General features: G+C 44.0%; 1 protein-coding gene and 1 pseudogene across 2 annotated transcripts; one reads left to right on the forward strand and one right to left on the reverse strand.

Annotated features, from left to right (window-relative positions):
• Positions 1 to 3572: 3572 nt before the first annotated feature.
• LOC148846591 (UDP-glycosyltransferase 71K1-like) lies at positions 3573 to 5617 on the reverse strand. Its single transcript, XM_088954075.1, has one exon. It carries the CDS (start codon positions 5354 to 5356, stop codon positions 3920 to 3922), a length of 1437 nt encoding a protein of 478 aa, XP_088810201.1. The 5' UTR covers positions 5357 to 5617; the 3' UTR covers positions 3573 to 3919.
• A 1849-nt stretch (positions 5618 to 7466) lies between these two features.
• Positions 7467 to 11487, forward strand: LOC148846592 (UDP-glycosyltransferase 71K1-like; annotated as a pseudogene). The gene is made up of 2 exons (XR_016102104.1): positions 7467 to 7984; positions 10667 to 11487. The product of XR_016102104.1 is annotated as a UDP-glycosyltransferase 71K1-like (transcript).
• Positions 11488 to 11883: the final 396 nt, after the last annotated feature.

The raw sequence follows: 11883 nt of genomic DNA on the forward strand, positions 1-11883 counted from the left end.
ATTCTTTGAACCTTGCTTGTTGCCATGAAAGTAGTAAAATCATGGAGATGATTGTCAATAAGTTTTTTTTTTTAATGATGGATAGGACTTATGAATTTTATCTTATTCTCACCAATAAAAAAAATTAGTTTTTTTTTTCTCCTTGTTAACCTGTCTTTCTTGGATTTGGGAGCATACTATGAATTTTAAATGAATGACCCCTCATATGCTTCTTTGTCTTAATCAGTTTTCTCTTCCCATTGTTTGGAATTGATTATTTAGTTTCTAGAATATCTAATTGTATGATTGGGAGTGCAAGGCAGGCATGGAATTGAAAAGAAATCGCTGGCCTATAATGGAAATGGTCTACGAGTGGTTTAGTGGTTATGTTCTTCATTGTGTATAGAATGACAAATTTTTAGTATTAGCATATGGAGGTACATTAATGTGATCGATCCATTAAAAATGACATCTTCTAAACTGAGATAATCTAGGGCCATAGTTGATAACACGTCGGGATGGTTTATTGATAGTTTTTTTAATGGTAACAAAACAGTCACCTTGCTCACAAAAGCCAAAATAGGAATACACGAGAACTAATATGGACGAGAGAATTTACCTCATCTATAGAGGAAGAACTTGCAATGCCATTAGATAAACTCATTTCTTTTGAATAATCTTAACAAGACTAGGCAAGAATCAAAATACTACAGATTAAAATTGTTAAGTCATTTTCGGACCAATTACAAAGTATTTGTAGTTTGTCATATACTTCCCATCAAGGTGTTTTGGCAATTTTGTTGCAGTAGGAGAGGATAACCTTGCCAGTTGCCACACCAACACAGCGGGTGAAGCTAAATTTTATCTGTTAAGCCTCATAATTAAATCATAGGAATAAAATAGTGTAAATTAAGCTTTGTTGATAAACATCTCAATTTATTCATTTTGAACAAAATATCAATCACCTAAGAGACCAAAGGCGTGTCAAATTCTTCCACATTTGATCAGGATCTTTTGGTTATGCTATGATGCTATCATGGCACCAATAACCAAGATTGATATTACTATTTCTGCAAACCCTCCAGCTCCTATGCCTGAGTTTTTCCCATCTCCATTACCATCTGATGAGTATTTATTGCTGCCAGATTTGTGATTTTGGTTGGTAAGGCCTCTGGGTGGAAAACCAGAGTTTCAAGAGTTACCTTGAGTTCTGAGAAAAAACATACTAAATGTCATATCCATATAATCACTAATTTTCACATAGAGGTATTAGTCATGGTCTTGTGAAATTCTTACTTCAGATTTTTCATGTTTTTCAGCTGCTCAGGAATCCATCTATTGAAATGGTTATGTGCAACATTCCCAAGTAGAAAAAGAGAATATAAGATGAGCCTAATAAAAACTAACCCTTTAGAAGAAAAATAAAAATCAAATAAGCTTTTCAATTATTGGTATATGGATTACTCACAGATTATCAAGAAGATTTGCAAGGACATTATAGGACCTGTAAACTGGTGTTTTTGTAAATACCTGCATGCTCATAAACAAGTAAGAAACGATGGAAGCAAGATCTACAACAATGTTTGTCCCGGGATTTTTTGTCTTGCAGAGGGTGAACAGCTTGAGATTCAATTTTTTCTTAAAAACTATATCAAAAATATGTTTAACTTGGAATCCATATATTAATCTTTTTTAAGAGGGACCAAAAAGGTCTATGGACAAAAAAGCATGACTGAGCTCCCACACTGATAAGACTGCTAGCATGGGTCCAATCCCTAATCAATCCAAAAGAAGAATTAATTACAACTCTACTGAACTCTTTTTGTGTTCAAAACTCTGGCTATTTCTTTCAAGCCATGTAGCCCAAAATATAGCCAAAAGGATTACAGCCCAAACTGCTCTGCCCCTCTTACTCATGTTCTGAACATGACACTACCCCCCACCCCACCCACCCCCACCAAGAGATCTGCAACTGAATAAGGAATGCACCCTTGCCACGGAATTACACTCAGGTAGTGGTTCCACAGCCTGATGGTGAAATTACAATGGAACAGATGATTAGAAGTCCCCTGCTATTCTTCAAATAAAGGGCAGCAATATTATCTAGGTCCATTCCCGTTCTCAGCATGCAATCCTTGGACAAGCACTTGTTCAACACCACCAACCATTAACCTTTGAGGGGGCCACAGTTCCCCAATTCTGCTTATTAAATCTTTTATCATAAGTAAGGCTTTTCCAGATGGCAGGAAGGGGGGGCTCCTATAAGACATTTGAGAAGCTCTATTTGCAGCATTTGCTAATAAATAACAACATGCAAAAATGTATAAGTAAATTACAATATATGGATTCCAAGTTCAATTCATTTTACCTTTGAATATGCAGCTCATTTTACCTTTGTAAATTGTCTTCCCAGTTCAATTCATTCAAAAGAATGAAAATAAAAAAGAGAAATAAAATTCTTTTCTACCTCCCATCTTAACAAACTCATACCACACTAAAGTTGATTTTTGTTACCATCCACAATTCTACATAGACTAATACCCTTCATTTTAAGGATGATTGGTTTTCACTATCTTTGAATAAATAATACTCTTGGAAAATAACTTGACTAGCCAAAATGAGGGTGACAAAAAAATGCTCTGTCAGGTAATAGACCTGATAATGTTTTTATTTTGAGTTATCTAATAAACATGATAACGTTAATCTGTAATCTATTAAACAAACTGAACAATGTTGCTAGTTGACTGCAAAAGCAATATCAGGTAATAGACCTTGAATCCCCACACCATTCCAACATGCTATTTTATCGGACAACGCTGACAATATGTCATATCACCACGGACAGGCTTCCTCTGGACCATGCCAATGACTTGCATAGAATGATCTTCAAAAATAATTCCAAATGCAACTCCATTTACACAAATCAAAACTAGTTCCTAATCTATTTAAGTTTTCCATTTATGTAAAGTAGAATGAAAGCCAAGTATGTAGAAATTTGGCATAAAATAAAGTAACAGATATAACTATTAAAAAAAGAATGAAAACTATCAATTTCATACACATTAAAGTCCACATGCTTGATTCACTTGGATACCAATGTTTGAAAATTCTCTATCTGATTTACTTGCAAGAGGAAATGCAATTGTGCAAACAGACAAGACTTGTATTGAGGATCATATCCCCTGATCTGTTTACTTGTTGTATGAGAAAGCACTAACAAGACTTTCAGATGAGCAATAATGGGGCTGGCTCTTCTTTGGAGAGACCTTATGCCCAAGCATTAAGTGAGAACCCGAACTGAGACCAATAATATTGCATCCCATTAAACCTAAATCTTCAAGAACAGAAATTGTCGCATTCATGACATTTACCTTCTCCCCAACCAAAAGTCTTCCATATTTCTTTTTGGTCCCTTCAATCTTCAACATGTGTTAAGTAGTCCTATGTCATTGATAAAACTAACCTCACAAATCAGAGCTTTGAACTCCAAATAAGTATATCTATAATCTGTTATAATCCACAACAGTTCAAAATCCTCCATTACCATCATTAGTGATTGATGCTCCAAAACATTCATCCACGGAACCATGAAGTTAGCACATATACAATGGTAAGCACTCTTTATGTAGGCTAAAATGTCTAGAGAAAGCCAATGGTGAAGTTGTGGAGGCATCCGCACCCACAAGACACACAAAGAAGGAGGACATAATAGCATTACACATGTACATTTTACAAGATAAACTATTGGGATCTCCTATGCAAGAACAGATACAGTAACTTCAGAATTTGTTCACACAGAAGAGAGAAAAGGGAAGAAAAAAGGATAAAAAAATACAAAAGCAACTTGAATTCATCCACTAAATTATCAGTTCATCTGGGAATTTGGAACAACTCACACTAACGACCGCACTATTTCAGAGATTTCTCCACTCTCCTCGCATCAGTTATTATGCATCAGATCCTCAATCAGGCGTCCTAACGAAACAAATGAAGATCCTCCTTCCACCAAAACCGCTCTACTCTTCTCCCCCATCTCCCTAACCCTTGTCCTCACTTCACTATCAGCGGTCATCAGAGACCTTATACCTCTCTCCACCTCCTCTGCACTCGCCAGATCCACACCGTTTCGGTACTCCAACCTTAACTCCACCGCCAACCCCAATTCCTTTACCAACTGAAACGCGTTTAAATGTTGCTCCGCATAGAGGGGCCATGTCGCCAGCGGTACACCATACCACAGACTCTCCAGTGTCGAGTTCCATCCACAGTGAGATACAAACCCTCCGATGGCTGGGTGGGCCAGGACCTTCACCTGCGGGACCCACCCACAGATGAATCCCCTTCCCTCCGTTCTTTCCAAGAAACCATCAGGCAAAACTTCCTTCGGAATTGGATAAGCATTAGGCATGGGCATCCCCACCCTGGCTTGACGTAGAGACCACAAGAACCGGTGACCACTTCGCTCAAGGCCAATGGCTATCTCTTTCACCTGGGCTTCATCAAAGCCGCCCATGCTGCCAAAGCACAGGAGCACCACCGACGACGGAGGCTGGTCGTCGAGCCATTTCATGATCTCGCTGTATTGGGTGCGGGTGTGGTCGGACAACGAGTGCGACAGACCCTCGAGTCGAACCAACGGCCCAACCGGGTAAATCGCTGGTGCTTGGCCATCAGACAGCGAGTTAACGGCGTGGGATTCAAACTCTGCAAATGTGTTAATTATGATGCCCTTCACCTCCTTGAACCTGCGACCGTGATAGACGAACCATGTATAGCCACCTTCCTTCCTGTTCCACAAGGGCTTAGGCAAGGAGAACGGAGGAACTGGGTTGACAAAGGTTGGGAATTTTAGCTCAGTCTCCGCGTCCTTTAACTCGGTGCCAGTAGGAATCTGAGTATCGAGTGTTGGAAGGTGGAGCATAAGACCGAGCAGCCCTGCGCCAGAAGTGAAGAACAAGTACGAAGGGATTCCGAACTCATTGGCTACATCCATCATGGAGGTGCAAAAGAGATCAATCACCATCCCAGCGACTCGAACCGTGTGAGAACCAGAACCGGGCGACATAAGTTGGGTGAGAGCGTGCCTAACGTGTGGTTTGTAACTTTCAACGAAGAGAGATATGAACCCTTCTGGAGCATTATAAACTTCCGGCGACGGGGGATCGACCTGAGGCAGATCAATGAAACGGATGCTAGGGTTGGAGGCAGCAAGGGATTCAACATAAGGGTCAACACCGTAAAAAGACGGTGGCTTCATACACAGGACGGTGATGGAGAGGCGATCATCTCGATGTATAAGTCGCTTTGCAAGCTCAACCGACGAGAACAGGTGACCAACTCCATATATCGGAACGAACACGACCTCCGTTTTCTCCATCGCTTCTCGCTCTTCTTTGTTTTGCAATCCGTTGTAGTCGCAGTTGCTTATACCTTTTTATCTTCCACAAACCTGAAAAGGAAGTGTAGCTGTTGATCTTCCACAGATAGACAAATCACACAATTTGGAGTGCCACGACAACCTTTAACCAGCTGTGAGGAGCAGATCCCGGCTCATTCAGTAATTACTTTTAAATTATTTATTTATTATTTTGTATTGACCAACCAGGCGACCAGAAGAAAATAATGTTAGATAAGTTCAAACGCCGGGCTGCGTGCTCTGCTTTTTGCGAATTGGGATTTTCTGCCAACGAAATACGTTTCAACGCTCTACCAACATCATCTGACACAATAGATCTCATAGCGGGTCCCGTAACGTTGGTAGAGGGTTGGAATGTATATTATTGGTGATTCGCTCGTCAGAGCGATTAATGCGAATGTGGAGGAGGTTCTAAAATCGGAACGTACACGGAACCGTTCTGGGTCGGTTTCCGGGTTGAATGGTCTGATCTTTTGGTTCGAAAAGATAGTCTGTTCTGATAAAATTTTAAAAAATTAAAAATAAAAAATGACAAAAACTGTTGTTCGGGTTGACAGTTTAACCACTTAGGTCAGCGGCTTATTGACCAAATCAATGGTTTTTGGCCAAAAAACTATTTTGTAGTGAAATGGAATCGATCTGATAACCAATTTCTATTTTTTTGGTCTAACCATCCGGGCCGGTCCGGTTATAAAAACACTGATTGAAATGAATAGAGGGGGAAGGTTTGTTGTGTGGATGGAGCCCACCTAGGTGAGTTTACATTTGTGCCCCACATACACATCTCAGCGTGCATTGGGAACATCTCCCACATCACATCTCCCGTGTATTGGGAACATTCCCAATACATGGTTGGGATGTGCTGTGGGGCACCCTTTGTGAGGAGCAAATGCCAATTCTACCCAGGAAATCACACGTGGAACAAGAAAAGGAGACAGTATATTGCACATTAGTGCCCTATAATTTGGTAGTCGAATTTCAAAACGTGTCAATAGTGTATTTAAACTCCCAAAACATCCCAATATAGTCCTTGTCGTTAGTATTCCATCCGTTATTTATATCATACCATGACATGTGACTTAAAACTTAAAATAAGACATTGTTGATCTTTTTCCTCAAAAATCAAGATTGAACCAAAGCAATGATAAACAATCCAAAAGACATTTGGATTTGAGTATTTTAATGGTGGATATAAAAAATTAGATGACACTGGAAAGACATTTATGCCTTTTTCACATGCCACTTGACAGTAATTAATAATTAATGATTTTGGACTAAATTGGGATGTTTTGGGAATTCACGTATCGGATTGACACTAGGTATCAAAGTAAGAATGGATCACTTACAAGATACTAATGTGTAATTTACCAAAAAAAAGAAAAACATAGACAAAGACAGACAAGGGATGTAAACGGATCGAATCATGATCCAATTCAAATTTTAATCTGATCCTATTTTCTCTGATGGATATCTTTATGTGACCTTTATTGGATTGGATCCAAAAATAGGATTCGTTTAAAAATTGGATCAATTTGAACAATCCCTATTTGATATGAATTTGATATATACTATATATATTGTATTTTTATTATTTGAAAATTTTAATATTATTTTTGCTGTTTTATAAGAAACATATATATCCCAATTTTGTTTAAAATATATATGACAAAAAATCGTTGAAAAAATGCTTATGTTTTTTTTCTTTGTATAGATTGTTTTGTTTTTCTTTCTTACCTATGGGTAATTAAATCAGATTGGGTTATATTCGGATATTCGACGTCTTAATGAATTTGAATTCATATTAGCTAATAAGTTACCTGAATTCATATTAGTTGAGATTGTTGGGTAATTAAATCGCCGGAAGTTTATAATGCTCCAGAAGGGTTCATATCTCTCTTCGTTGAAAGTTACAAACCACACGTTAGGCACGCTCTCACCCAACTTATGTCGCCCGGTTCCGGTTCTCACACGGTTCGAGTCGCTGGGATGGTGATTGATCTCTTCTGCATCTCCATGATGGATGTAGCCAATGAGTTCGGAATCCCTTCGTACTTGTTCTTCGCTTCTGGCGCAGGGCTGCTCGGTCTTATGCTCCACCTTCCAACACTCGATACTCAGATTCCTACTGGCACCGAGTTAAAGGACGCGGAGACTGAGCTAAAATTCCCAACCTTTGTCAACCCAGTTCCTCCGTTCTCCTTGCCTAAGCCCTTGTGGAACAGGAAGGAAGGTGGCTATACATGGTTCGTCTATCACGGTCGCAGGTTCAAGGAGGTGAAGGGCATCATAATTAACACATTCGCAGAGTTTGAATCCCACGCCGTTAACTCGCTGTCTGATGGTCAAGCACCAGCGATTTACCCGGTTGGGCCGTTGGTTCGACTCGAGGGTCTGTCGCACTCGTTGTCCGACCACACCCGCACCCAATACAGCGAGATCATGAAATGGCTCGACGACCAGCCTCCGTCGTCGGTGGTGCTCCTGTGCTTTGGCAGCATGGGCGGCTTTGATGAAGCCCAGGTGAAAGAGATAGCCATTGGCCTTGAGCGAAGTGGTCACCGGTTCTTGTGGTCTCTACGTCAAGCCAGGGTGGGGATGCCCATGCCTAATGCTTATCCAATTCCGAAGGAAGTTTTGCCTGATTGTTACGGTTCAAAACAGGCTTAGCCTTGCCTATGCTTGGCAGGCTTACGTTGGGGACATGCCCGTCATTTTCGCCTGTAAGACTTTTGGGAGAACTGATGTCATCTTCAGGCAGACCACCGAAAGCTTAACGTACTCCTTGAGGAGGGGTGGTCGACCTCCTTGGGTGCCTAACCTTGGCACTCTTAGACCATCATCCCCTTGCGGGGCGGCCCTGGTTAATGGCTAGCATGGCTACCAGGGTTCCTCATGGGCGCACACTAGCTCATGGGGACAGTGTTGGACCGGCACTGCGCTGCCGACACTCAAGGGAGGCTTGGCACGCGGGCCTGGCTCAAGCATGTCCCTACACCTCGCCAGCCCCTTGCCCAAGCTGATTGAGCTATCCCGTTGCCCCTAGCGCACGGGTGGGTTCCGGCCCAAGCGGTTGCCTATCATCATGGCACACAGGTGCCTGTCATCATCGGCATACAGGAGACCCTACACATCGGTGCCAAGTCACCTCATCGGCGCATAGTCGCCTTCCATGATGGTTGTCCCCCTTTAGCACGTAAGCGGCGCCTCCCATGGACCGGTCTGAGCCAGAAGAGTGCCCCGGCCATTGGACTTGAGGTCATGATCCAGTGCTACTGACTTTGGTGGAGCCATCCCAGCGGGCAACTCCTAGCCTCTAAGCGCACAAAGGCTTGTCCTGGCCTGCCTTGGCCAGGACGCCGCACGGGTTTCTTCCGCTGTAGAATTACCCCCGTGACAGTTGGTATCAGAGCAAGTTGGCCAGTTGCAGCCGCAGTTGGTTTTCAACAGATTAGCCCAGAGCCAGTTGAAGCGGTCATTTCGACAAGCAGCATTTGGTGGGGTGCGGTCTCTAGTCACCTCCACCCAGGATCGCGCATAATTCAGATCAGGCCTGGTAAGAGGCCATTTCATAGCTTGTGGCCCCATTCCAATGACACTAAAACAACTTCCCTTGCGGTTGCAGACGCTTTGGTTGTTGTCCTCATGCGGTGGCAGACGCGTGAGCCTTGATGGGAATGTGGGTACACTGCCCGAGCAGATTGTTAATCAGGCCTATCAAGAGGCCATTCAATGTTCGCGTTCCCATTCCAATGACCCTAAAACAGCTTCCTTTGCGGGGGCAGACGCATTGGTGGTTGTCCTCATGCGGGGGCAGACGCGTGGGCCTTGTTAGGAATGTGGTTACGCTAGCCGTTGGAGCATGGCGGCCCTACACCGGCAAAGTATCAGGTGGACATGCTCAGTTTTCAGGTTGAACACTTGCAGCAGCAGAAGCTTATCACAAGGCGAGTGCATGTTCGGCAACTCATGGGTAAAAGTTGCCACACTCGTGTTCGAAGCGGTCAAGTCTCCTTGAGGCAGCAGCGGTGGGGCCCCCTCGGAGTGAAGATGTAGCCCGAGTCGGCGAGGCGAAGCGTAGTTTCGAGGGCCCAGGAGAGCATAAGCCATGGCTAGGTTTGAGTAACCCGCACAGGGCGAGGTGAAGTCTGCAGGCCAGCATGGTGAAAGGGTACCCAGGTCATCGCCAACATGAGGAGTAGACCTATCAACGTGTTCGGTAGCATCACCGAAAAGCTACCAAGAAGACGGTTGAGCCTTGAGGTAAGATGATACATGGGGCGGACCTCCGCGAAGCACCACACACATTTCTTCGAGGGCCTTTCTTTCACAATTCAACGGCATAGCCATTGCGCGGTTTGAGTAACCTCGACACTGGGGTGAAGTCCAGGCAGGCCGGCATGGTGAAATGGTTCCGTCCCCATAAATGGACACCAATATAGGCAAGACCCGGGCTAGCCAGACGAGCCCTGGAACTGGCAAGGAAGTGGATGGCGCGGGACACAGACGCCCATTCACGAGGAAGACCCATTGTCGAGGACGACAATGGATTGAGTGGGGGAGCCTGTTACGGTTCAAAACAGGCTTAGCCTTGCCTATGCTTGGCAGGCTTACGTTGGGGACATGCCCGTCATTTTCGCCTGTAAGACTTTTGGGAGAACTGATGTCATCTTCAGGCAGACCACCGAAAGCTTAACGTACTCCTTGAGGAGGGGTGGTCGACCTCCTTGGGTGCCTAACCTTGGCACTCTTAGACCATCATCCCCTTGCGGGGCGGCCCTGGTTAATGGCTAGCATGGCTACCAGGGTTCCTCATGGGCGCACACTAGCTCATGGGGACAGTGTTGGACCGGCACTGCGCTGCCGACACTCAAGGGAGGCTTGGCACGCGGGCCTGGCTCAAGCATGTCCCTACACCTCGCCAGCCCCTTACCCAAGCTGATTGAGCTATCCCGTTGCCCCTAGCGCACGGGTGGGTTCCGGCCCAAGCGGTTGCCTATCATCATGGCACACAGGTGCCTGTCATCATCGGCATACAGGAGACCCTACACATCGGTGCCAAGTCACCTCATCGGCGCATAGTCGCCTTCCATGATGGTTGTCCCCCTTTAGCACGTAAGCGGCGCCTCCCATGGACCGGTCTGAGCCAGAAGAGTGCCCCGGCCATTGGACTTGAGGTCATGATCCAGTGCTACTGACTTTGGTGGAGCCATCCCAGCGGGCAACTCCTAGCCTCTAAGCGCACAAAGGCTTGTCCTGGCCTGCCTTGGCCAGGACGCCGCACGGGTTTCTTCCGCTGTAGAATTACCCCCGTGACATGATGGTTTCTTGGAAAGAACGGAGGGAAGGGGATTCATCTGTGGGTGGGTCCCGCAGGTGAAGGTCCTGGCCCACCCAGCCATCGGAGGGTTTGTATCTCACTGTGGATGGAACTCGACACTGGAGAGTCTGTGGTATGGTGTACCGCTGGCGACATGGCCCCTCTATGCGGAGCAACATTTAAACGCGTTTCAGTTGGTAAAGGAATTGGGGTTGGCGGTGGAGTTAAGGTTGGAGTACCGAAACGGTGTGGATCTGGCGAGTGCAGAGGAGGTGGAGAGAGGTATAAGGTCTCTGATGACCGCTGATAGTGAAGTGAGGACAAGGGTTAGGGAGATGGGGGAGAAGAGTAGAGCGGTTTTGGTGGAAGGAGGATCTTCATTTGTTTCGTTAGGACGCCTGATTGAGGATCTGATGCATAATAACTGATGCGAGGAGAGTGGAGAAATCTCTGAAATAGTGCGGTCGTTAGTGTGAGTTGTTCCAAATTCCCAGATGAACTGATAATTTAGTGGATGAATTCAAGTTGCTTTTGTATTTTTTTATCCTTTTTTCTTCCCTTTTCTCTCTTCTGTGTGAACAAATTCTGAAGTTACTGTATCTGTTCTTGCATAGGAGATCCCAATAGTTTATCTTGTAAAATGTACATGTGTAATGCTATTATGTCCTCCTTCTTTGTGTGTCTTGTGGGTGCGGATGCCTCCACAACTTCACCATTGGCTTTCTCTAGACATTTTAGCCTACATAAAGAGTGCTTACCATTGTATATGTGCTAACTTCATGGTTCCGTGGATGAATGTTTTGGAGCATCAATCACTAATGATGGTAATGGAGGATTTTGAACTGTTGTGGATTATAACAGATTATAGATATACTTATTTGGAGTTCAAAGCTCTGATTTGTGAGGTTAGTTTTATCAATGACATAGGACTACTTAACACATGTTGAAGATTGAAGGGACCAAAAAGAAATATGGAAGACTTTTGGTTGGGGAGAAGGTAAATGTCATGAATGCGACAATTTCTGTTCTTGAAGATTTAGGTTTAATGGGATGCAATATTATTGGTCTCAGTTCGGGTTCTCACTTAATGCTTGGGCATAAGGTCTCTCCAAAGAAGAGCCAGCCCCATTATTGCTCATCTGAAAGTCTTGTTAGTGCTTTCTCATACAAC

This window comes from Nelumbo lutea, chromosome 7, assembly GCF_056320005.1.
Source record: "Nelumbo lutea isolate HS-2025 chromosome 7, American lotus-T2T, whole genome shotgun sequence".
In the NCBI taxonomy this organism is placed as follows: domain Eukaryota; kingdom Viridiplantae; phylum Streptophyta; class Magnoliopsida; order Proteales; family Nelumbonaceae; genus Nelumbo; species Nelumbo lutea.